This window comes from Larus michahellis, chromosome 6 (genome assembly GCF_964199755.1).
Source record: "Larus michahellis chromosome 6, bLarMic1.1, whole genome shotgun sequence".
NCBI classification, from domain to species: Eukaryota; Metazoa; Chordata; class Aves; order Charadriiformes; family Laridae; genus Larus; species Larus michahellis.
Window position 1 is genome coordinate 24,561,615 of NC_133901.1, and position 26,887 is coordinate 24,588,501.

At 34.5% G+C, this 26,887-nt stretch overlaps 1 protein-coding gene across 12 annotated transcripts in view; it reads right to left on the minus strand.

The window, feature by feature from the left end:
- The window catches only part of XRN1 (5'-3' exoribonuclease 1), a 39,466-nt gene that overhangs the window by 1,802 nt on the left and 10,777 nt on the right, over positions 1 to 26,887 (minus strand). For 4 of the 12 annotated variants that reach the window (XM_074592724.1, XM_074592717.1, XM_074592726.1 and 1 more), the window contains 32 exons: positions 26,455 to 26,560; positions 26,030 to 26,119; positions 25,715 to 25,871; positions 25,240 to 25,359; positions 24,496 to 24,665; positions 23,492 to 23,612; positions 23,299 to 23,397; positions 21,742 to 21,845; positions 21,101 to 21,232; positions 20,181 to 20,343; positions 19,603 to 19,716; positions 19,032 to 19,130; positions 18,753 to 18,868; positions 17,720 to 17,866; positions 17,271 to 17,360; positions 16,061 to 16,196; positions 15,277 to 15,333; positions 14,484 to 14,616; positions 13,275 to 13,344; positions 11,904 to 12,129; positions 11,141 to 11,242; positions 10,360 to 10,455; positions 10,011 to 10,125; positions 9,425 to 9,489; positions 8,909 to 9,019; positions 8,401 to 8,526; positions 7,924 to 8,080; positions 7,429 to 7,607; positions 7,098 to 7,211; positions 6,899 to 7,016; positions 5,747 to 5,898; positions 2,514 to 5,546 (listed from right to left, as the gene is read on the minus strand). In XM_074592724.1, the coding sequence (XP_074448825.1) occupies positions 5,256 to 5,546; positions 5,747 to 5,898; positions 6,899 to 7,016; positions 7,098 to 7,211; positions 7,429 to 7,607; positions 7,924 to 8,080; positions 8,401 to 8,526; positions 8,909 to 9,019; positions 9,425 to 9,489; positions 10,011 to 10,125; positions 10,360 to 10,455; positions 11,141 to 11,242; positions 11,904 to 12,129; positions 13,275 to 13,344; positions 14,484 to 14,616; positions 15,277 to 15,333; positions 16,061 to 16,196; positions 17,271 to 17,360; positions 17,720 to 17,866; positions 18,753 to 18,868; positions 19,032 to 19,130; positions 19,603 to 19,716; positions 20,181 to 20,343; positions 21,101 to 21,232; positions 21,742 to 21,845; positions 23,299 to 23,397; positions 23,492 to 23,612; positions 24,496 to 24,665; positions 25,240 to 25,359; positions 25,715 to 25,871; positions 26,030 to 26,119; positions 26,455 to 26,560 (4,076 nt within the window). In that variant the 3' untranslated portion in view covers positions 2,514 to 5,255. Of the gene's footprint in view, positions 1 to 889; positions 1,058 to 2,513; positions 5,547 to 5,746; positions 5,899 to 6,898; positions 7,017 to 7,097; positions 7,212 to 7,428; positions 7,608 to 7,923; positions 8,081 to 8,400; positions 8,527 to 8,908; positions 9,020 to 9,424; positions 9,490 to 10,010; positions 10,126 to 10,359; positions 10,456 to 11,140; positions 11,243 to 11,903; positions 12,130 to 13,274; positions 13,345 to 14,483; positions 14,617 to 15,276; positions 15,334 to 16,060; positions 16,197 to 17,270; positions 17,361 to 17,719; positions 17,867 to 18,752; positions 18,869 to 19,031; positions 19,131 to 19,602; positions 19,717 to 20,180; positions 20,344 to 21,100; positions 21,233 to 21,741; positions 21,846 to 23,298; positions 23,398 to 23,491; positions 23,613 to 24,495; positions 24,666 to 25,239; positions 25,360 to 25,714; positions 25,872 to 26,029; positions 26,120 to 26,454; positions 26,561 to 26,887 lie in introns of those variants that run through there. The other 8 variants (XR_012587727.1, XR_012587726.1, XM_074592718.1 and 5 more) reach the window with 7 other exon arrangements.

The following is a 26,887-nucleotide window of genomic DNA, read 5'->3' on the forward strand; positions in this document are numbered from 1 at the left end:
TGGAAATTCACAGGAAAAAAAAAATCTTAAAGAGAGGAAAGTGGCCATCAATGAAGCTTAAGTAGAACAAGAGAATGGATATGCTAGAGGCTAAAGTGATGAAAAAGCACTTAAGAACCATTGTTTCAGTAAGACCTAGCCACTTTAAAAAAGTAATTAAAAAAGCAAGGGGAAGAAAAAAGAAAATTAAACAGAGAAAAATCTAGAAGAACGAACCATCTCAGTATAGGCTCAGTAAACTCAGAGGTTCCAGCAGCCTATACTGCTCTCCATTACCCTGCTGAGTTAAGCCTTCAATGACTGACAAAACATTGCATTTCAGCTGTTTCAAAAAAAATATGTACCAGAAGAAACATCAGGAGCTATTAGTAAATGTCACGTTTTATCCCAAATTAGTGCTAAATGTAAAACATGCATAGGTTACACTGAAATAGATCACTCTGTACCCTCAACATGCTAAAAGTTGCCAACTTTGATTTTTATTGCTATTGTTACTGGCACAGAAATTACATTTTGGCTTTTCATTGACAGCCTTTGTCTTTCTTGCCATTACTCAAAATACAGGACTGAGGGCGATTATCAACTTTCACAAAGGAACGCCGATGCGGTCATGCTTACTGACCAAGTATTGCCAGAAAAAGCAGTAAGCTTTAATGAAAAATGCTTTCTCTTCCCCTTTCAAATAACAGGAATCAGGTTTACTGTTTGCACTTGATGGCACTGCGACTCCTTCTGTTCTCTTTGATTTGCATTGTCTTTCAAAGCAGAAATGAAACAGGAAATTTGTAAACTACAGAAAAAGAGTAAAAAACCTCTTAACAACTGGAAGCAATAAGGAACTGTTGTGGGAACCACAGATTCTTTTGTTAATAAAACAGGAGCTACTTACCTCACGATATCCGATTCTTCAAAATACATATCAGTTACAGTCTCAACATTCATGGGTCCTCATGCACCTGAATTTGGATTCTTTTGGCCAAGAGTGTGTATTCAGACTGCCCTTATGCCCTTGGTGTCACTGTGTCCCCTTTCCAGAGACAGAAAGAGAAGAACATAACTGTCTCTCAGTAGTAAGGAAGGCTGATTATGGAATACATATGGAGATCACATCTCAAATAAAAAGACTAAAAAAGTCCCTTACTGTAAATAACTATTCCTTCTTTGAGATTCCTCACTCTCAGGGGTCATCCATATAGTAGTTCAGATGAACTAAACTAAATTGAACAAAAGTCACTTATTTTTTGAATAGGAGTGTCCACGCAAGATTTATGACACACAAACTGGTAAATTTTAAAAAGTTATCCCTTTACTTAATTTAATTTTCTTTAGTGCTATATATTAAGACAGGAAAAGTAACAAGGCAGAACTTGCCATGCAGGATAACTGCAGTACTTGAGAAGTCCACTGACTTAATTTGAAGACAGCTTACGAAATGCAAGATTGTATCTTGGTATCTTCATGTTGAGTAATATGACCTGAATGTATGCACCAACCAGACTGTTCTATACAGAATATTGTTGCACAAAGGTGCAGCAGCCGGTCATGTTGAGAGTGTACTCCATTCTTTATACTAGTTGCTTTAAACAAGCTAATTCATACCATAATCTACGAGAAGGGAAATAACATCTCTCTACATGAAAAGCTGGTGCTGCAGATGGCAAAAGACAGATCCTAACGAAGGTCGTAACTCACAACCAAAGATATTAAGAATTAACTGGCATGACTACAGCGTTCATTACGCTTTAAAAGGGAAAACCACATACAGTTTGAACATAATCTTATAGATAAGAGAACTCTGCACATAGCATATATACACAATACAGAGGTGGAGAAGTTTATTTACCCACTCTAAAATAAGGGTAAAATCTAGTAACATTAATTTGGCAATTCTGAATTTAAAAAACCCTGCTATTTTTGGAGATGAGAAAATTTAATTATGAAGTGTAACTTGCCATTTGTCTCTTGAAGACATTCAAACACATTATACTGGTTTTAGTGCAGATTGTCATTATGCTTCACTTAGAAGCCTAGTTACAAGTGACGTAACTATTCTTTACTGTGGCAAAAATCTCAGCACAATGTTTTGCTCCAGGTACAGAAAAAGGCTTCCCATTGGGGTGTCAAATACTTCCAGGTACCCATGGCTCCTATTTTTCAGCTGTTTCTACACCCTGTTAAGAACGAACCACTAGGACTGAATTTGCTGGGAAGTAATCTTACTGCCTTTTCTCTAGCTTTTTTTTAATTATTATTTTTCAAATCTAATGGGTGACAGAGGCCAAAGAAATTTTGGAAGATGAGTATCTAGTTACCGACAACGTTTTTAACAAGCTTCCTATCTTTAATTGAGTAGTAGTTGAAAGCCATCAAGAAACAGCTCAGAGGTGGGCAGTTGCTGCTTCTGAGAATCACAGAAATTGGTCTTCATGAGATTTAATTTATATCTTAAAATTTTGGTTTGGAGCATACAGAAGTTCCCATATAGTATTTGAAAATAAAACAGTGAAAATAAGTAATGTTTCTTGTTTCAATATTTAATCCAAGCAGACACAGACACAATTTATAAAATTATTCTATTGCATTAAAGTTTTATATAGCATTTAACTTTTACGAATGTTTTTCCTTCAGTGTATCATATATTCATATTTTAAAATATCTTTGCACAGTCCTTTGTGCAACTACATGCTAAAAATCTGCAAATGCACACTTAACACTAAACAGCACAAAAAATACATTCTGTATCCATTCATATGCAAATTTAAAACATTTCACTTGGCAGATAAACAATGAAAAGTTATTTTAAAAAAATCAGAAACTACAAAAACGCGCACATAAAAGTCTTCCCTTTTGGATTTTTAGTAAAATACTGCTCTGTATAAGATCTAATGAAAAACTCCAGTGCTTACAAAATACTTTATATCTATGAGAAAAACAAATGCTTAAATTTATATCTGTATGAATTAAACATAATCACTTTGTTAAAATATAAAAACCGAAATCATAGGGGACATGGCATAGGTCAATGCAGATGTTACATCTACCGGGACATGTAAAACTGTAATTAACTGGGCACCAGGCAGTCAGTATCATAGACTATATAAACTAAAAACCAGGGACTAATACAATATGCAGCAGCTACAGAATTAAGTATTTAACCAGCTACATATAATAAATATAGCGATTCTACTTGAAGAGGGAGAGAAAGTCTAAGTCTGAAGTAATTAATTAATAATAAAAATTGCTGTGTTTACTGGTGTTAAGAATACAGTGTCCTTCATAACTTTGTTTCTAAAAAATGTGCATAAATTGTCTATCCAGATATGTCAAAATTCTGTAATTTCAAGGAAATTCGGAATTCCAACAGAAACTACAATATGTTTATCAATCATCAACTGCTTAGTCTTTTATGATGACACTTGTGGTAAAGTTTAAAGGAGACTAGAGTCTGGGAGATTAGGCGATGCAAGAATCTAATGCAGCCTCATTTCCATCACAGGAATTTCTAGACAGATCTTTTCTCTGATGATCAGATAATTCATAGAGTCTATGGGGGAATAACATCTGTGTCTCACAACTAAATTTCACATAAACACTTCTAAAATATTGGTGTGTCAGCATCGCATCAGTCTCGCATTGCTAACGACAACAAATCACCAAAACATAAAACTTTCCTTTCACACAATATGGCTTCAAACTCTTGAGAACAGATGTCTATAAATAGAAAAACAAAACCAAGGTATTTTAAGACTTAATATAGAATATTCTACAAGGTTTGTGATGTTAAGTAAAACAAAATGAAATTTCTTAACCTTGTTTTTACCTCTGTGATCCTTTTTATAGGGCTTGCTGCTATTCTAATACTGCTGAAGCAACAACTAGTTTCAGAGAAATCAATATAAAAAAAATCCCATAACATGGTAACAACGTGAAACTTGGTACTAGACCAAGAAACAGAGGCAAAGAACAAGGTAGGGGAACTGAAAGAAAGTCTACAGACTTGCAGATCCAACAGAGGCAACAAAATGAATCACTAAAGTATGCTTTATTTCTAAGCTTCCTGGGCCTTAGAAGAAAAGTATTTTTTCTGGAACAGATTAGAATAAAGAAGAAAAATGAAGTTTAATCAACATCAGTAAACAGCACCAATTGAGGCTTCGAATTTTCTCTTAGACTGAACATTTCTTAAAAGAACGGAACACATGGGTTAAAAACAGTACAGGGACCTTTCAGCCTTCTTTTTCTCCTATATGAACTAAGAATGATGGAGTTACATCTTTTACAACATAGCTCCCTTCAAAAATGAAAGTCAACTTTTTGTCTGAAATGGACTCTAATTAAACGTTACTTTGACAGCCATAATACACAAACGGACACCTTTAAACTCTGCCCATTTTTATAATTTAGAAAAAAATGAGGATATCACTAGCATTTTAGGGGGATATGCAGATCTGCAGTAGATATCTGTTATTTTATCATCAGAAAACAATGAAATTGATAATGCTGCTAGTTTAAAAAAATTAAACATACTTTACCAAAGAGGTCTACTTCACAAATGTATTTTTTTTATTCAATACATCCTATAAATGGGTCTCCTGGAACAGATTCTGCATCAGCAACCACTTTTTGCCACTCTAGTACTAGAGATACAGTAATACCTACATTTTGAAAGTTGTAAAGTTGTTGCCCTCTGGTACAAATCCTAGCAGTTCATAGTTACAGCGAATTTGGCAGTTCCGCTGTAGTTAGGTTTGTAGTCACACTGATTCAACTCAGAATGACCTGGAGAGCCAATGTGAAAACTGCATTTAAATAATTTTTCCTTTCTGCCTTATTATGCTATTTAAAAATAAGCTAGAATACAAAGTGTCATACTAAGCAATGTTTGATGCCCAACTTATTACCGCACCATATCCCTCCCAAAAAGCACAGCAATTCTGAATTAAGGTTGCCACTGTTATTGCTGCTTACCCGGTATAGTCTGTAAGCCACTGTTCAGAAACCTAGGCACAATGGATGGCATGGTAACCTTAACTCAGCATTTCCTGGCTTTTGCTAATTTAAGTCAAAATAATTAAGTTTTAACATAATTTTTATAGTCTTCGTAACAACTTGAAAATAATAGCAAATAAAATGGATTTAATTCTATATTATACTTAAAGTGGCTGGTCTTTTTAATAGAGATTTCTGATTTTTTTAAATGATAGAACATAACAGTGGGGGAAGAGTTAAAGATAAAATACACCTAGCTACCATATTTATTCTGAAGATTTTGGTGCGCCAAAATTGACAGCCAGCTTTCTTGGCTTTCGCTTGCTGGAAGTGTTTGGTGTTGATTTGTTATGAGGAGCACTTGGAGTAGCCACATTGTCTTGAAATGAAACAGTGGATTGAGCAGCTTGAGGAGATTTTAAAGGAGCTGAAGAGCTATCTTGCTGAATGTGGTCAGAAGACACTGGCTGTTCATTCTTTAGTGGTGCAGCTTGAGGGGAACTCTGAAACTCCTTGAGCTCAAAGTTTTTCTTGCTAGCAGCCCTTTTTTTAGTTACCTTTAAATTAAATAAATATTATTTAACAGAATGCATTCTCAAAAAACTGCAAATATTCCACTTTCAGAAAACATGCATATGATGTTTTACAGTAATTTTCTAATACTAAACAGTGCTTCACAGTGGGGGTGTTGTCGCATTCATCATGTAGGCACTTTTTTTACAAAAACAGAATATTAAGACAAACCTGCCAATCTTACCTGTAGAGGTATAAACTGGTTGTGAGAACCAACTGGTATAGTTCCCGCAAGAGACACATTTCCTGGATAGGAGCCAGCATAATAATGTTTAGGCACTGGAGTTCCCCAGGACACCGCACCAAACATGTGAGATGATGGAGGCATTATATTAGCTGTGAAAATAAGTAACTTTTAGCTCTCCTTCCTCAAAAAAGGGATACCAACTCCTCAAGACCTCAAAAGCACTCCAGCTACGTTTGTCCGCATGCTGTTTCTCTTCCCAATAAAGCCTCACATTCTTCATACTTACTTGAAAATAGATAAGTATTTATTTATTATCAAAAAAAATCCCAAACAAACCATTTTGCTTTTACAGAACGACACATAGATGGCAGCAGTTAAGAGCACTAAGTCACAGCATCTGCGTTTCAGAGCACACTTAACTTGAGATCTTCACATCCTTAGCTGAGTCAACTGTATTAGTAGAAGGCTGTGAGTTTAGGCCATTCTTTTGAAACAAGTCAACAATACAGAGACCCTGGGGAAAAGAGATGTAGCAGCTGCTGTATAGGATGCTACGATGGTGCTGACTCATTAATTACTAGCTGTGAATGTGAGCTTTAGTAGAATACAAAACAGATGGGAACCAGAAACACCAGGATTTTCAGCAATTTTTGCGGGGTTACTTACCAGGCTAATGTTTGGCAGCGTACAACAGGATTGTGATGCAGTACTTCAATAAAACTTGATAATAGGCAAATAAAAACACTAATGCATGGATAACCATTAACTATACAGGGGAAAAAAAAAATCCATGTAGAAAATCAAGAAAGATTGCTTACAAATTCTGGACTGGGACTATCAGCTTTGAACTAATTACTATTGTTTTGAAGGAGGAAAAAAAACAACTCAAAAACCAACTAAGACTGAATGGACAAATACAATCCTGAGGAAAAGAAATAATTGGTAAAGACGCAATTCTTTGCATTGAATTAATTTGCATATTGATGAGAAGAGGTTAATGAACTGTTTTCAAAGCAGTTCAGACAAACAACTACATAAACAAAGACCAAAAATGTAGCTTTCTGGAAGACATTAATTTCCATATAAAGAACTATTACAATTGCAGGATATCACAACAATATTTGAAATGTGTACTAGCCAAGTACTTACCAGGGGGTTGCGCAAATACTGGAGGAATAGATCCAGGTGGTACAGGAACCCCCAGAGGTTGGTAATTTGGAAACACTGGTGGAGGTGGAGGCAAAGGGAAGTTTATTCCTATAGAACTCTATGATGAAGGAAACGGAGGATTACAAACAGATGCAATGCAATAGAGACAAAGATTTTAGAAGATTCTTTGCATCCTCACCAAACGCTGTAAAGCAAAAAGTGCAGCTTTCTCCTTTGCTTCAGCTTCAGAATGACACTGTGGTCCGTGAACCAACAAACCATTCGATAATTTTATGTGACAAACTGTCATGGTCTAGAAAAACGAGATAAGATTTTTTGAAGGCATTTGTACTGCAGACAGACAAACTATGAGACACAAACAGAGGCCTGGTTTATTTGTTTTCAAAAAGAGGCAAGAAAAGGAGCTTGGGTTGATTTTTAGATAGATTTCAGTGCTCAGTCCAAATGCTTAATATAGGACAGTTGAAACAGAGTTTAGAACTTTAACTTTTGCAGAGAAAGCTTTTTACCTGTGGTGTTTTTAGGAAAGAGAAATCTGGTTGTGACATTCCAACAAGAGAACAAATACGAGAAAGTTCAGACACAGTAGACAGTGCAGGCTGTGGGCAAGCAAAAGGGTGACCTCCAGTTTCTAGTGCTGGTGTGTTCTGAGGGCCTCCAGTGCTATGAGGCTTGTTCATATAAGCAGCTGATGAAAGAAGGAAAAAAAAAAAAAAAAAAGCTGTATCACAAACATTTCCTCCACTGAAAGGATAGCAACTTTGTTATTAGCAGAAAAAAAAAAAGCATTTTCTTTTCCTGGTATTTTCGTATCTGATTAACAAAAACCAGGAGATGATATATAGAGACTTTTCGATCTGAGTAAAGAATTAGAACTGAAGAAGATGGACACGTTATTACTAATCAGTAATTACTATCAGAAATTCAGTACTATACTGTTAACTATGTTCTAAAATGTCCCTACAAGGTGAAGCTCTGAACTATGAGATGATGTCTAAACATACCCATTTTTTTTGTTTGTCTATATTGCAAGGCAGCTCCATGGCAATCCTGTCTACTAGGGGGAGCAGGAACATCATGAACTTGGGATTTCACTTCATTCTTTGTTTCCAGGTCAGAGCTATCTATCTTCAAAATCTCTTTGAGCATCTGTGTTCCTTTCTTTAAAAATAAAATAAACCATTCAGGGACATGAAGGCATTCAGATAACACTACTTTCTTACTTAAATCTGAAAATCATAATCAGTAACAAAATCTGAAATTTTGTTTTACTATCAGTTACATTTTATCAAAGCACAGACAACAGCATCTTAGCATAAACAAGTGTGTTTGTTAATTTTCTTTGAGAATAGCTAATTAAAAGCTCATCAATATGTTTAAAAAGGCAGTATGAGGTTTCATGGAGTTTCTTTAAATAGAAGCATTGATGCTACGACAGCAGATGCTAAATTGCAATGTAATGATTCCTGCAGTATACAGACCATAGCAAATGATTGTGGTGACAGATGTTCTTCATTTGTAGCTCTTGCTTCCTTGGAATAAGTCTGCACTTCATTTTCTTTGGAAATTTTCAAAGAAGCTAAAAGGCTTTCAAGTCCATTGTCCTTCTTAATATAAATTAAAAAAAAAGGTACATTAGCTTAGTATACCACAAGCAGATGCAAGAGGCAGGGTATATTAGTTTGAGATTAATTTTATGCTTATTCAGGATTTTTTTTTCCCCTCTTAGCTTAGGCATATCACAGTCTTGTCTGCACAGATTGTGAACAGGTATCCAGAGATTGTTTTTATCAAGTTTTGCATACCAAAAAGATGCAAGTATTGACCACTAGAGAACTGATTTAAAGAATGATTGAGGTTATACAGGTTTGCCTTGTATCTGTTATAAACATGAATTTGCACACAACTGACCAGGAATAATTATAACAAAGTGCACTGGAAACTGAAGTTATTCAAAAAGCACAAGAAAATCAACTATCTACATCCTACCTTTCCACCTGCACAGGGACCATCAACTGCAGCCTTCTGAATTACAGGCATGTTGGGACTTTCATTCCTCTTCAGAAGTTTGACATTGTACTTATTCACACCTGCAAAATTCTGAAATAAACTGCAGCATTTATTATTGAATACTAATACTCCACTACTCATTATAACACATCATATTAGAAATGCATCTGCAAATAGCTTTCACAAGCTAATATTCTTAGAGGATTTCAGCTTACTGAAAACCTAGCGTTTGTGTTTCCCATTACAGCATATCTTTTAGAGTCTGAGAGGAATAGGAAAATCATTTGGTATCATCATTACACATCTTACACACTTTCTCTCATTTTCTGTCTATAAAATCTCTAGAGAAAAAAAAAAAAACAACCTCCAAAATAAAATTTACCCAGTAAAAGAATCAACTAAGATGCAAGTTAAAGAGAAATATGTAAAATGATGAATTACATCAGAGTAAAATGAAAAGAAAAGAATACATTTACTCAGTACAGAACAGATTACCTGTTTGTTTGATATTTTATTATGTGGCTGACTTTCACCTCTTGTAACTTTGGAATCTTCTTTAACTACAAAAAAAAAGCATTATTTTGAAATGCTCTTAAAAACCATAACAACAATCAGGACTCAAAAAAAATTAACAACTCCATAAAAGTACACAGAGTTGAATTAATTTGAAAGGGTGCATCAAATATTTAATTCCTACTTTATCGGTCATTTGGTGTATGCTTTTCTTGTAGGACAAAATAAAATGAAGGATATGCAATAATACATCTAGTCTTATATTCTACAAATGTGATCACAAGCAAATTTTCAAAGCCAAGTTGTGGAGTTTTTTTTGTTTTGCTTTTGTATCAGATGGGTGAAAAATCAACATAATGCAGAACAGCTTGATTAAAAAGCTCAGGACTAAGTGTGGAATAACCTGATATGCACACCAGGAACATTATTTCACAATAACAAGTGCAGTGTAGTATTTATATAACTATAATTATTTCCTGTTGATAACTACAAAAAATTCAATAGCCATTTCAATAAAGATCAAATAAAGCAAGTAGTTCTCAACACAGTTTCTAATTATAGTACTTACATTTTTTATATGGCTCCTGTTTTCTTTGCTGACCTTTAAAGCTGCTGTCATTGAATCCTGGCTTATAGAACTGATTGCCAGTTCCCAGCTTGATTTCCTGAGGTAGAACTGCACCCTAGGATTTCAAACATCAAAGCTTAACGAGAAAACTACGTATCTATCATTTACATAGAAGTCCCTTATGACTACCTCTTTCCAGTGCTACGCATACCCTGCGTAACAGTATTTTCATCCAGAGGATTTATACGTAACATTGACTAGAAAGTTTTCTGATGTAATGAACTCATGTATATAATTAAGTACCTTCATATTTTGAACCCAGGGATCTATTTAAAGTTTATATACTAACCTTCTCGTGCATGTTTTGCTGGATGTGGTGAGACTTCCCAGAACTCTGCAATGATTGCCATATGCTGCAGAATTCATCATCTTGCTTGCTCTGTGCCTGGCAAAATAAGAAACAGCACCCCCAACAAATTCAGCAGCTATAAACTCAACTTTTAAACAGCTAATCATAAACAAAGACATTCCAAAAATCCTAAGGTCCAAGTTTAACAGTCTTCAGCTGGCAGAAATTTTCATACTGACACTTAGTAGAACTTGCAGGTATCTGATTGATGAAATAGGTTACTGCAGTGGGTTGTATTTACAAAACAACTTTTCCTAAGAATCACTATTAAACTGAAATGAGCTTAGCTTGTTTTGAGGTTGGTTTTGTTTTGTTATTAACAGAAGTTTCTAACATCGGAAAGATCACTGAGTATAATTAAACACAGATGATAATTCAAAATGGTTTCAAAAGCATGCTCTCACACTGGTAGCATTCTTAAATTTTATTATTAACATGTTATTTTGTAATGCCTTATCAATCAGGCTCAATTGCTTCACAACATTACAGGTACGTAAAAAACACTTCTGAAAATCTAGAGTCTAAACTAGGATAACACAGGGTATTATGCTCATTCAAGTACTGGGACGAGTTCTGCTCCAGTCTGTATCCGGACTAAAACATCTGATGGACTAAAACAAAGCTATCTATTAATCATGCAAAAAGGATGCCCACTCTAAATAGGGGCCAAAATGAATACTGAAACATTTGGGTCCAATACTAAACGAGTCAGAATACTCACTTTATTTTTCTGATTGCCACTCAGAAATGATCCCTTTTGGGGTGAGTTAGAGTTGACCTGATTTTCAGCCCTGAGATTGTAATGCTGTCTTCCATTCAGTTGCTAAATCATTAAGAGAAAAAAAAAACAATCAAAAAAAAAAAAAACCCCAGAAGTGTTTAATTGCCTTAAGCTACTTTCCAAAAGAATTTGTATAGACTTCAAAAACATGAGACAATTCTTCTCAAACACACCTGCAGCAACATGAAGTTACCACTAAGCTATTTTTCTTTAAAGAATTGATTTATTAAAAAATAAAGTTTAATTAAACCAATGAAAACCCCAATTCACCTGTAATTTTTCCTCCTGTACTGTATTTTCAAAGTAAATCATAATCAAGAACCAAAACTGACACAGAAATCATGTCTGAGCATGGAACAGCTTGGCCCACAGGAAGCATTACTTGGAACAGAGCTTTAAGGAAATAATTGCATCTCTGCCCAAACAAACTTTTTGTTGACACCAAATGTGGTGTCAACTGCTTTGAACTAAATATTTGTGTCTTGGCAATGCAACTGGAGCAACTCAAAGTGAAACAACTGTCAATAAGGAACTTTTGGTGCCTTTCATTATTGGATTAACTCATTTCTCCAAGATAAAGATTATCGTACTTCTAATATACTGGCATAAAAATTAAATTTTGTTTGTACCAATGAAGATAACCATGGTCATAATTCAGCTTCTATAGAAAAACATTGTTGTACAAATGAAAGAAAAGTCTTACTTGAGTAGGAACAAAAAGAGAGCGAGGAGAATGGTTGAGGCCTCCGAGATGCACTTTTTGCGAGCATACAGATGACAGATCAGATGCATAAGAATTGTAGTTATTCACAGCTGGCTGAGGTTTAACTATGGCCGTCAGTTTTTGATTTCCCATTTCTGACCGACTACCATGAGAAAGGTTAATTAAGGCACTTGATGGCAGACGATAACCTCTGGCGGGTGAGCACCTTAAGAAAAGCAAATTACATAGTTGTTTCATGTCATTTAATTATTGACATTTCAATATATCCGATTTAACAACACTGTTGCCTCTGTACCAAAAGATAATGATTCCAGTTTGAACAGCAGAGGCTGAAAACTGTATCCATTATTGAAATCTAGTACCATTACAAACAATGTTAATCCCACTGTGCTCCCCTTCGGCCTCTGTCTGTCAAACCCACAAAACAACAGTAATTACTAATACTCTTGCATTTATATTGGCCTTTCAGTGCTGAGCTTAAAGAAATTTTAAAGATGAGTGAATTGTTATAGCATAGTTCTGTAAAAAATTATGAACCAGGAAATAATTTTCTTTTCTTTTTCTGAGAAGAAAAATGAAGCCAGTAGCAGAATTACAAACTGAAGTTAAGCAGCATTTAGTCAGTTTTATATCTACCTTTATGATTCTGAATACTGAAAGTTATCTGTGTTACAGGACATGCTCTTGCAAGGGATAGGATTGCGTTATGCTTGCTAAACACAGGGAATATGTAAGATTGTCCTCTAATTTCTGTCATAAAACCCCCTTAATTTATCTAACAGTAAAATGAAGCCTGCCTGGTAAATCAGTGCACTTAGAAGTTTACCTGCCTACTTAAATACAGAAAAGTTATCATACTTTTTAAAACAAAAGCATTAACCATGCCTCCACATCCTGAAGAACAGTATAGGTCTTTAATTGTGGGTGGAATTTAGTGCCTAAGTATCAATTACTGACAGCTCAGGGTCCCTCCTTCAGAGGAGCAGATGATTACTGAGTATTTTTAATCTAGATATTAAAAACATGATAACAACCTGTTTTCTACATATTCATTTTAGAAAGACATTTGTATCTAGTGCTTTATTCTGCTGGTTCATATTTGCTTTCTACAAAACAAACTCCTGAATATGCAAAAAACCAACCCAAAAGAGCATTTCCAAAATATAGTAGCTCTATAAAAATTATCCCTACTCAACAAGAAAAAAGAAACACAAGAGAAATAAAAATTGCCCAACACTGAGAAACAAATTTTTAAAAAGAGGCATTAAAAATACTCATCCAAACCAAAGGCAACAATTTCACACAATCTATACCAACAAATGAGATGACTATGAACCCCCCTGCACAAACCTTATAGTTAGGCCTCCAAGGAATTCTTCATCAAACAAAACTTCAAAGAGCACATCTGTTTCTCTACTGGCTATAGATAATGAAATAAAATGTCATCCTAGGTACGTAACAGTAGCTGTTTTCATCTAAACTATGTAAATATCTATATTAGTTATGCAATAAATAATGAAAAGACCAAAACCGAACTAATTAGCAACAAAACATTCTTTATGCCTTAAATGAGTTATTTCATTAACAGCAATTAATAAATTATTCTCAAAGTCATACATGCCTGTCCTTTTAGATACACTTTTAACGGAAATGTACCATGCATAACAACTTATCAACCTGCATTAACAGAACTTCAGTTTATAGCAGTATGTCACAGTTGTCAGGAATTGCCAGAAAAGAGATTCAAGCCATCTTTACATTTAGGCAGTCAGAAACTGACAGCTTTAACATTACCTTCTTGCATAACTATAGACATAACTATAGACTAATACTCTTCTAAAATTATACTAGTATATAATCATTATGTAGAAAAGAATAACTCTTAAAAAGCTGCACTCAAGTCTAGTCTATTCAAGATTCTGCTGGATGCAAACTGGATGAGAAAGCAACTACTTAAATGTCAGGTAAAAAAAACAATTTCTATTACTAGATCTCAAACTGTTACACCCAATTATGACTCGGTAAATCCTTTTCTTTACCTGAAATAGATTTATGGATAATCTTCTCAAAGAAGGTATAAATCCATGACATTTAAAAGAAATGGAGTATCACAGAGTAAAAACCAAATTAGAAATAAAATAATTTGAGACAAATCATATTTGATAAAATTTGTTGTTCAAAGTATTGAGGCTAATATTTTTGCTTTTATCTCTGCTTCTCTTATCTTTGCTTATCTTCCCATAACATCATTTGTTCCTTTTTTGCAGCCTGTGTTCTCTCTCATTGATCTCTCTTGACTTCTTCATATCAAGATGGAAAAAGGGTAATTTCTTATTCAAAGTACAGCTGTGTAACAAATGAAATTAAAATACAATACCTGTAGGTTTAATTCCAAACAGTAAATATGTCACTAGCAGCTTTAAGCTGCATATGCTTTGTAGGTGAGAAATTTCTGTGCGCTCACAACCATTATACAAAACACTTCTCTGAAGCCTGCTTTCACATCACTAGCTGAGCTGTTATATAGCTATAATGCTACAATTATGAAGAAAATATTACCTCCTTTTATGCCTATAATGGTACCTCGAAGACCAACTGGAACGGAAAAGTTTTCTCTCACATTCACAACACGGTCAAACAGCCTATACTCTGCGTCTCGATCTGGAACAACCCCATTCTGCTGTTCTAATGGCTGACAATAACCAAAAGACTATGTTAACATTTGCAAAAAAATAGGGAATACAATGAAAATGCATTTATAACAATATCTGAAACACACTATAAAACAAACTTTCTGAAAAAAATTGTTTAAGAACAAAGAATCTTCCTTTCCCAGACACAAAGCAAACTTTCATTTTTTTCTTGCAAGTTTCTGGTTCTGCCTGAGAACAGTGATCCAAGACAGACCAAGGGGATCAATTTAGACAAAATAAAATCATTAAGTGTAACGTGCCTGTATCAGTAACATGGGTATCTGAAATACAGGCAAGATGACCAGTTGGTCATATGCCAAGAACCGAACAAAAAACAAAGAGGGAAGAAGAGACAAATTAGTTTTATTTTGCCTTCATTATACAGCCAATAAGAACAACAGAAGCATGAAGGACTGGAGGCAGAAAATAACTGAAAGTCAGTATAACGGATGACCAAGACTGTAGTTAGAAATTCCTTTTGAGACAAGCTACTGTTCTCAAATTGATTTTCTAGAAGACATCATAAAACTTTTTCTTCCATCAATACTGTCCTAAAATCCCACTCTTAGAAAGTTGGTAAGTTTAGGTAAAATAAATATGATCTTGACAGCTTAACTTTAAAAAAAAAAACCCAAACCAAACCTTTTCATATCACTTACTCTGTACAGCAAATGGGGTTTCACAGTTACTCGCACCTTCTTGTTGCTCTTCCTCTGCTAAAGGAAAGGAACAGAAAGTCATTTCAAACTAGCGTAGGAACAAAGACTGGGTTTCAGGCACAACAAAACACCTGAAAAGATAATGTAGAATTGTTTCTTTTAGATAAAGGTATACAGCTTTCATGAAGTCTTTAGGATGACTAAGTCCAGTTTTTAAAACACAACTGATTTCTTACCAGAGCGCTTTTGCATTGTTTGGCTAATTACTGAATTCACACCAATTTTATTATCACGTCCTAGCAAATAATTTCAAAGAAACGAGCCCATTATTTCATGTGCCTTTGCCTTCCACTTTTGCTTTAGTAATTTCCTTGGCCCTTTTTTTGATCTGTGGCCTTCAGAAAACAACTTTCTAGTTTTCCTCAGACCAAAGAGAAACTGTAAGGGAAGAACAGCTTGTATTGCACTTAGAAACACCACTTCAGTATTTCAGAACATATACTGACACCTGTTCCTTTTTGAAATCACCAAAAAGCAGAGTTCAGAGTATGGGCTAATGCTGCTGAATTGCCTCAAAAAGTAAATTAAAAAGATTAATAATAAGCTCTTCTGAATTTCTGGGACAATTCACATTAAAAATTCAGATATTACATTACATTCTGTATTCTTTTTCTTTGGAATGACAAGTGATCTTCAATTGTCTTATTCTAATTCAAGAACTTGGAAAATAATGAGCAGCTGCTTTTTGGTTGACCCCTGCTCACAATGATGCCAAGCTGCATACCTTGCATTTCTCTATTTCTTCTTCAATTTTCTCAACAATGGCTGCATCCAAAATTTGCAAGTCACAAGATGAGCGAGACAAAGCAGACACAGGATGTGCCTTTAACCATGCAACAATTTCTTGAACTTTCTCAGCTCTAAATAAAGAGATACATGAATTAAAACTTTCAACTGGATAAACTAAGTATTTTACCACGTTACCCGATTTAATCGATCAACTATTATGATACAGGCATAATGCTTGTATACATTCATGAAGTAATAGAATTTAAGAGTTCTGCATGAGTCTACAATAGAGGTTAGGAAAAAAACCAAACAATTAACTGAATTGGGCAATACTGTTTCAAAACTAACCTGAAGTTTTGCCGCAGCCAAAAGCAAACGAAATTAAAAAATGAAATTATTTTAAAAAGTATTCAGTAAATTATGTTTGCATCCAACCAACTAACCACGTCCAGCTGCGATTAAAGATTCTGTAACCAGTTGCTTCTCACAACACAGTAAGAAAGAACTTCGGGGTACGCCTCTCTGGTAAAATGGAGCACAAACCTGAGATTCTTATAATAGAAGAGTCCCACAATGGTATATCAGCCTGGTAAGAGTCGTAGGAGTGCAGCATCATGCAGACTTACTAACTCAAGCCCATGAATAGGGCTTACTAGCTAATAATAAAAGCTTTTTTTTTTTTTTTTTTTTTAATGTTACTATACTGTATCTGGAACCAAGGCTGCTCCTTGTCTGCCATGAAACTGACTGAACATATACTGAAAATGTGCCAAGTACTTTAAATTCTGTACACTTTATTTTTCCAATTCAAAGTGATTTTAAGCAATTAAAATAATTATTGCTTATTTTCCAGAATGATCTTTTGATGTCTTTGTGACTATTCATAACTACTCTTACTGAAGGTTACGTTAAAAGCAAGAATTATGAAGTAGCCATCGAAAATTAGGTTTCTCATTTATTGGACTTGAGATGGGAGACTGACAGAGACTTGAACTCCACAACTGGAATGTCCACCGTTCTGATGATTTTTTCAGAGTCATCACTGAACAACCTTGCTGTTCAAGAACAGCAAGGTTTCAGTTACATAACAGCCACTATAAGATCATCACCAATTTCACAATGTTGTCAGCCTTTATTCTACTTATTCTAAGGGGGGGGGGGGGAGGGGAAGGAAAAAAAAAAAAAAAAAGAGAAAGATGGCTTACCCATTCTCATCCTCTCCAGGCCAAATGTCATCTTCATAGAAGATATCTTCCTGGCTGTTCTTGGCTATATAATTAAATAGTTCAGGGACCCTAAAAATGAATAAATGGAAGACAAACTTAGTTTCACTTCAGTATAGACCACAAAAAAGCCTCATCAAAACAAACTTTGATGAGCTTCAAAATTTATGGAGCTCAGATAGATTATTTTTTACTTAATTTAGTGTCATACTGTTCATTTGGCAAGGGTAAGCTGATTTCCTCTATCCCAAAATATACTTCTCCTTGAAAGGAAGGACTGTTGGAAGGAGAATACTGGAGTAGAAGAAATTCCACAAAGCAATCTCCAGAAGCAAACTCATCAGTTTTTAGAAGATCTGTGTCCAGAGGACAAAATCCAAAGGCCAATATGAAGGTGGATAATTTGGATGAAGTTCATATCCAACATTTACCTTTCTAAATACTCAGCAAGTAGTTGTTCTACTGCAGAAGAATACATCCATTCATTTCCAACTTTCTTAGTATAGCCAGGAACTTCTTCATTTTTCTTATTGAACTTCAGGTTTAGCCCCACATTTGCTTTGTGATCTCCATGAGGACTGGAAATAAGAAAAAGTTTATTAACTTGGAATAATATATGCGTGTACAAACATTAAAAAAACAACAAACAGACAGATAAACATACATCCTCAGCCTTAAACCACAGAAAAATTAAATTCACTGTATTGTTCACTTGTTAGAATTGCAACAGCTGTAAATGTTACAGGACGTAAACTGTGCTATGCAGCTGTCCACATGCATGCCCATACCTTATTGCAAAGGAAGGTAGGAAATATTTTATTTCTTCCTTAATTGAGATCTAATAAGCCAAAATCTACCTGGCATTTACCAAGAAGTAGAAGGATGTCCTTGAACAATCAGTGGGGAACAAATGCACATGTTAAATCACAAGAAGATGCTCATGCATCAATCACTTCTTTAGTGAACTATCCTAGGAAACCACAATTCTGACATTCAATGAACTATAGGGATTGCCTCCCTTTTATATTATAAGCAGTTTAGTCTTAACTAGTTCTTCAAAGAAAATTACAGGTACAATCATTATCCCTTTATACTAGCAGTAACGATAAGTACAATGAAGTTAGATCCCAACTCCACTTTTTATTCTCAGTGTGGCAAAGTCAGTTCAAACTCCTGCTTTAATTATGCAAGTAGTTAACCAGCAAAGCCAATTTATGTCTTTCTATGATTCTAAAAGCAACAGAACAAGTCTCCAGTAAACAAAAATTAAAAAGAAGTTTATGACAGGAGAGAAAAACACTGCATATGAGTTTAGTTTACAGCACATATACTTTAAAGAAAGCTTCACATCACAAAACAGTTATACATCTGATAAGAACAGCACTTAAATATAGCAGAAATTCTGTAGAGTTGTGTTAGAATTCAGAAGCTTCTCTACAGTCAAAATTCACAAAGAGAACTTACTTTTTCTTTGATCCTCTTCCAATAAAGATACTCCCTGTAAATCTGGAGACAAGATATCCACTTACTCCAAGACGGCTGGCCAAAATATACGCAGGATTGTATTTCACAGAATATTTCTTTAAAACAAACAAACAAAAAATATTGGCAATTCCCAAAGGATAAGGATTTTTACACAAAGGGCAAATGAATAATATGGAAGCATCCCTTAAAGACATTTACCATTGCAAAATATATTTGACACCTTGTTTAAGCTTTTACTAGAAAACCAAAAGCACTTACATGCTGGTTCTGTATTAAGGGATCAAGCTGGGGTTCACACGGAATATTGAAAACTACACGAATTCTACCTTCTGTGATCACATCACGTGAATCTTGAACCTTGGACAGAAACATAACATATTAAAAATGTTACGTAGAAAAACAAGTCTTTGGATACTAGACCTTGTAGTCTACTTTATCAACAGTTTTGCCGCAGTAGGCGCAAAGATGCTTTGGGATTTATCACCTTGCCATGACCTGTACACTGCTTCCTCATAGAGGCAACCAAACACAAATCACAGGAATCCATGACTGAAAATGGTCCAAAATGGGAACTCTCTCTATTGCAAATTATCCCAGATAATTAATAAAAATAATCCTGCATTGGAGTTATGCTACCTTTTTCCTGTTATGCCAGCAAAATTGGTCGGGAAAGCCGAAGAATCCCCTTCCTCCTCTGACTAAACCATCAAGGAATCTTTGCTTTAAAATTTTAGCTAGCAAATGACCACTACTGCCACAATATCTTAGATTATTTTAGGCTTGCAAATAAAGAAATTTAGGGGGAAAAAAAAATATTATTGGAACTAACTTCTCCCATGCAGCCGTAGTAAGGAGAACCCAGCATAAAGGCTGTACTTCCAGGAGGAAACAAGTCATCCAAAGTTTTGATGTTTGAAAAACGAGAGTCAAAGGCTTTGATATCCTACATGAAAAAGACAAAATTGATAATGTTAAATATCATTCAGTTCCAGCAGAATTTTAAAAAAGCATCTATTTATATGCACTTTTTAATTAACATTATCTGAGTCTGAAATAATTAATTGAAAGCAAAGAAGTTAATGCTGTATTAGAAATGCTGTTAGCACAAGCAGCTATGCTACCTCATAGAGCAACACTACTGTAACTCCATACAAAGTACCATCATTAAAAGATGACAAAAGGCTTTTTTTCAGTTAAGATCTCTAAACTGTGCAAGAGCCCCACGTTTTGTGACAAAATACTTGCCTAAGTACACTGTGGTTTTTTATACAATAAATTACATTAAATGCTTATTTTTGTTCATTCTTTTGTTTTAAAGGCGCATATGCCCTTTTCCTCCCAGTCTGTACTCCCGCCCCAATGAAGTAAGGAGCCATGTGCAAGAACATACTGCACTTGTGTGTTTACCTTGACAATAGTTTGGTAAACAAAAGGAAGAGCTTGTTTTGACCACTGCTTCTCCAAATAAACTTCTCCATTTTGGTTCAGTTGGTATCTATTACCGGTGAGTAACTGAGCATACACAACTATTGATGTTTCATGAATAATTATTCCTTTTCTTCTCTGGTAGCTGAATACAAAATAGAACATTTAGATTGATTACAATAAACAGAACTGAACCAAGACGGTGGAATTAATTTCTTGAAATTAAAAACAGAAAGCAAAAAAAACCCCAACCAAACAACTTCTCTTAACAAAAGGATTCTAGTAGTTTGCTTCCTGTTTTATTAAAAATACCCAGAATAAATGGCTTAACAAGTCATTTATCTATTGTTGCACAGCTATCATCACATAGCTAAGTGTGTTAATTTAAATTTGACCTTTACAGTGTGAAGGGTTAGGGGTAATTAACGCAGTTAACTCAAGTGACAGATAATAAAATGGCAAGCTGCTGTAACTCAGTTGTCTTCCACTGGGCACTCACACTTTAGAAGAGCAAGAGCTGTATTCAAATTTAACAATGCTAAGCTAATAAAGTTGTAACTTGATACTGTGTGACTCCATTCTATATGCTTCCTACAACCAGAGATTACTAAAACCAGAACGGAAAATTGAGTGAGAGAGTAAATACTGAAACTGATTCATTTAAGAATTCTTTTGTAACAGCATCTAACTTTAAACACCTTGGAGACTAACTCCATGTATTCTGAAATTTCAACATAAGCTCATTTATGCTGGTTTTATTTTTTTTAATTCCAGCAGACTCATTAACCTTTATCATCAAGTATGCAGCAGTTCTTCTCTGCTACTTAGGTGTATAATGCAGCAATAAAACACAGCTAAGCTATAAAACGCAAAGTTACACTTTAATTTTCAAAGTTACTTACTGCTCTGAAATGCCTTGAACTTCTTTTAACCACATGCTTTGCTCCTTATCTCCAACGTATGCCACTTTAGTTGGGGGCACTGCATTTCCCATGTAAAGCTTCTGTGTGCCATGTGGTTCTTCCAAATAAAACCTTGAGAATATTATGACAGATACGAATTTAACTGAGTAAGATTAATCTAGACATAACCAATCGTGAGCAAAATTTAAAATAGTTAGAAATTACTTGTTAAGGACATGGAAAACTTGCAGCACCATTTTCTCTACTCCTTCCACAACAGGACATGCAGCATATCTTTTACAAAAAATACCAGTGCACGTGCTGAAAGGAAGATTTTATAGAAAAGTTCTCTTTCTCATTATCCTGCGTGGATTTCTGTGTATGCCTTCTTCCCCTCAAAGTTAAGGATGAGCTCCCCCAAACTTCTACATCTATAGCAAAATGCTGAAGAACTAGACTTCTGCAGAAATAACCAAACCTCAGAATAACGTTAAACAAAGCTTCTTCCACCTTCGATACCTCTGGACTAATTTGCTGTTAGCAAGTATTACCATAAAACCCGAACTGTTGTACAACATAAGGAATTTATTTTGAATAAAACAATAAAGATGACAAACAGCTATCTATGAAGTGTCACTCACTTAGTTTCTCCATCTGACACAGCAACAACTCTGGCTTCTTCAAGGTGTGGCCAGTTAACAAAAACACGCTTTCCAAGTACCAAGCTGGCAACATTTTCTACCATCTGAAAAAACAAAGAAGTTACTAATTGTTTAAAATATTAAAAGATTTTTGTTAAAATATTTTCAAACTGTTTTTGCAGTAACATCTACTCTAGTTAAAGAACAGGTTTTCATACAGAATAAAAAGCTCAGTATATTGAATTCTGTTTTGAAACATAATACATAATCTCCAATTAGAAATGGAGAATCCTATTTCATTTTTTAGGACAAAGTAATGTATTCCAAACATGGCTCTTTACATGTAGCACATGTTAGTTTTAAGACCTGGTTTGATTTGCATTCCTGGAATAGGGTTACTATGTCCTTTTTTTGTTAAATCACTTAGAACTATTTGTGCCTCTGGGACACTATAACCAAATTGACAATTTGAGATTAGTGGAATATTCTGTACCATAAATTTTACTTTTGTATCTCACTGAAATAAAGAAACAGCACTTATGTCCAGGACTTTACTAGCATCTGTAATTTTAGTCTCACATCATGTTCTATTTTTTCCATGATTTTCTGCTATTTTTTAACCTATTATTTTGGCTTATTTAATTCCCTTTGCTGTGTATCTTCAATATTCACTCACTCTATCTCTACTGTAAAATACTATCTTACAGTTTTCCTCCTTTCTCCTTTCCTGGTTTTCTTTAATTATTTATCTCCAAAACTTTTTTTGTTTTTCTGGATTTGTCTTTTGCTACCTGATGTTTTTAATTATAAAATAGAGTTGGCTTTTAAAGGATTTAGAAAAAATATTTTGTTTCCTAATGTCTCCATCAATGACTAATTCCTAATGCCTCTATCAAACAGTCTCATGTAATTGGAAGGTGTAAGTCCGGTTTGTTGATGAAAGGGAATGATTAAAAAGGAAAAAGCGTCTGCATAACTCATCTACACAAAAGACAAGGAGCACTGGTCTGGAGACTCTGCTTCCTTGCATTTATACCAATTCCAACTATTAATTAGTCAGGAGTGAGTCTCACCAACTCCTTACCTGAGAGCTACCAGAGAGAAATGCCAGAAACTCTACTAAGGAGACTTTCTGAAGCCAGGACAAATTTAAATCTTTGAGCAGATTCCCAAAATTCTAGACTGTTCACCGCAAAAATTTAGTGGTTTAATCCTAATGAATTTTATTTTTTACTATTGACTCCAATAGTCAACAAAAGCTTTCAGTGTGAACTAATACACTAATACTAGCTAAATAAAGTTTTAAAAAAAATCTAAATATTATCTTTTGAATTAACTGTTCAACGTATTTAACTGCTCTGTTTTAAGAAATGCTTGGGTTTTAAATTTTTTTAAACTTTTTCAGTACTACTCTAAATGTTTTTCCCCTATAATATACTATTGAGAAGATATCCATAACCACCATCTCAAATCTGTCTCTTTAACAAACTCAGTCTTTTTATGACAAGGGTTTTTGTCTGTTTTGTTTTGTTTTTCTGTTTGAAACTGAATGCTTACCTGTTCTTTTGAGTTCTCATCAGCTATGATTTCTAACATCATGTTCTCTCCATGGCTGCTTTGCTGAAACACCTGTACACCACTTTTTTTAAGATAGAACTGGGTAAAAACAAAACAGCACATAAACTTAATTGAACTCTTACAGTTATCTATTAAATGCAATTGAAAATGTCAGAAGAGAAAAATCTTTTACCTTATGTTTAATGTGCTTTAAAGTAGGAAATCCACAAAAATATAATGCACTCTTGTTCATTTTAGTTATCTTATTGTGGGTTATTTCTACATGCCAAGCATCCAAAGGTATTGTTTTATACCTAAAAAACAAGTAGTACAGCATTTGCTCATACAAATTGACCTCCAGCTCCAGAAACTTGTTGCTCATTCAAACATTCATTACTTGACAAACTGTTTGACTTTCCTGTAAGATGGCAATTAATGTAAGCCACTTGGAATCTACACAAAGGACTATAAAAATACATGCTATTGCTGCAAAGAGACTACTTACTAAGAAAAAGACAAAACTCCAAGCTATTTTAATTCATTGTTATTGTCAAATTCTGAATTAGCAGTGATTCCATAGTGATTCCATCTTTCATCTTCACAACTTCACTCTTCTAAACCAGCAATGGTTCCATACAGTAACACTCATCTTCACAACTATTCATTCTTCACAGAGTGTAATCCTGCAACAGGCGTTCCTCCCTTGTTCTGCTTTACGTTTGACTACTATTAAGGTTGTGTTTCCATTTAATCTTGAAACCTCGGCCCGTGTTAAATAAAGCTGGCTTCTTTCAGTGAAAGGAAAGTGAACCACACATTTCTGTTCAACACTCTGCACTGGATCCAAATGCTTACTACTTTTTTTTTTTTTTTTTTTTAAAAAAGTGGTCTGGAATTAGTGTGCTGATAAATCACCACTATTATCAGATATTTGTACCAGTCTCATCCTCTGTGTCATACAAAGTTTAGCAATTCTCTAGAGTGTTCTTGCTGACTTAGCATTGGTTCATCTGTTTTGCAAAGTAATAGTTGAAAAAGGGGAAAGATACTTTTATTGTGCCATGCACAAGTCACATCTAATTCAGTATCTTACATTTTTTAGTGTATATATTGGCATATACAAGCTTTGGTTAAAATGCTAATAAAAAGTTTTCTAACTACTTTTAGTCTACTCTAAAATAGTTATGCCAGTGTTACCTGGTATGACATCTTTCTATTGCAGGGAATTTCTCTGGCCATGGTGACAAGTACTGGAATTCTGCTTCTTTGTCATACCAGTACATTAAGCAAGCACTGTGAGTATTTCTTCGTTTCTCCTCTTCTTTTAGGCACTTATTACAGGCTTCCATGGCCTGCAGCAGTCGTTTCTAAATTTTAGAGAAATTAGCACATATGAAACCAGCAACAAAAATTAGCACAAACATCTACATTGGGAATGGCACTTTTCTAGTTATACTGTTATCCTATATGCAAAAGGAAGATGTTACTATTTTACTCCTCTCCATTAATGTTTTACTGTTTGATTTGTACATAAAAGTCTTCTACCCATTTACTGGTGTTCATATGAAGAGATTTTCTGTAAAAAGACTGGGCTTTTTTTTCAAGTGTTTATTTTACTTACAGACATTCTGTATTTTTATATGTATATAGGAATAGATTTATTTTTTCTCAAAAAATGTGAAACTAAGTATTTGAATAGCTGATTAGAAGCTCGAACAAACAAGAAGAAGCACAAATTCCTTACTTAAGGCTTCTGACACTTGAAGCTAATGTTGCTTGTGGTAACTTAATCTAGCCTTACTCTCCAGGCAGCAAAATTTTTCTGTAGTCTTATCAAGTATTAATTTAAATTTCCACTTAATTGCACATCTAACTGTCGATTAATTAAGAAGTTTAGCAGGTTTTTTATGAAGCTTTTATAGAGACATTGAAAGAAATTACCTCATCAATAAACGGGATTAATACTACAGCTTCCCATTCTTGCTGTTTTCCATTTAGGTCAGTTTTAAAATCTGGAGGATAATATTCTATAATAGGAGAGTCTTGACTAATCATCAAATGCTAGGAGAATACAGAAGAGGGATTAAACAATATCAGAGACAATTCAGCACTAATTCTAGGAGGAGGCAGAGGAAGGCTGGTATTAAAACCAAATTCAAGGCTGTAGAAGAATTCAACATTTATCATTTAACTGTCCTAGTCTGAAATAGCTTAGCAAAGGCAAAATTTTGTATTTATTACTAACTCCACAATGTTCTAAGAATAGTAAGAAGCAGAAGTATTTAACCATACACCTAAAATTTAGAGGTAGAATATAACTAAGAGGACACGCAAAAATACTAAGAAAAAAGTTACTTCAAAATAAATCAGAGAACTAGTAAGAGACAGATAAATGCAATTTAATTCTGAATCCTACCTGGTAGCATTTAGGCAGCAGATCTTTGCTAGCTGCTGGAAGTACAGCAAGAAGCTGTTCAAACGGCATGAAAGGTTTTCCTAGTTCAAATTTGATTTTGAGTTCGCCGATGTTGCGAATATCTGACAGATAAGGTGCATAATGATATGGATAATACCTGAAGGGGAAAAACCATCTTAAGTTACTTGACTGAATTATAGCACAGCAGTGTCCATAGATCAGAAACAAACAGAAGTATATTAAATATTCCTAGGATAGATAAGGTGAAATATTGCTCAATCTTCAAGTAATTTCTCATTTGACAATTTTTCTTACCAGCTCCATGACTGAACTCCGTGGTAATAATAATGCAAAATCCATTGTATTGCCTGGACATAACATTCAGCTTGATCAGCCAAGAAGTCACTTAAAAGGAAAAGGAAAGACACTTGTTAGTTACTTAGCACCTTGTACACAGGAATGAAAACAGAGCATTCTGGGAACCTAAAACGACCACGGTTTCCTAGATTCATTTAATACTAATGGAGTTTTTCTCTCTGGTTCTCATACACTTGTTACAGAAAACTTGACTGGCAGCTCTTCTTGCATTAGCCAAAAGCATCACTGCTGCAGTACACTGCCATGTGTTCTCTGCTTTTGACATGGATGAATATTCTGTCTTGTATTAGACATATGCAAAGACTTGTCTCTGGTGTTTAAAAAAAGGAAAGAAAAAAAAGGAAGAAAAAGCATACACTTACTCAGAAACTACTTCTACACCCATTTTAGTCATGTAGTAAGTTCTTTTGTATTGCCTGAACTCAGTTTCAAATAGATCATCATCTTCTGGTTCGTCTTCCAACACAGCTGAAAAGTAGTCATGAGGAGAGAAAAAAAAAGAAAAAAAAAAAAAAGGATTAACATTCACTTCTCAACTACAATAAGGTTTGAAGACATTCAGTTTTGTATTAATGCCTCACCCTTATTCCTCAATTCACTATTATAGGTGCTCATACCTTCCCTACACTGAAAGTAACACGAAACAATCAAACAAAATCTTTACCCAGATAAAGTCTCGAACTCTTTTTTTCCTTTAAAGACAGGCAACCCATTTTGTAGCCCAATTACAGGAACAGAGAGGAGAATATAAGCCATCAGACAATAATTTAAGAAAATGTTAAAATATATTTTAAA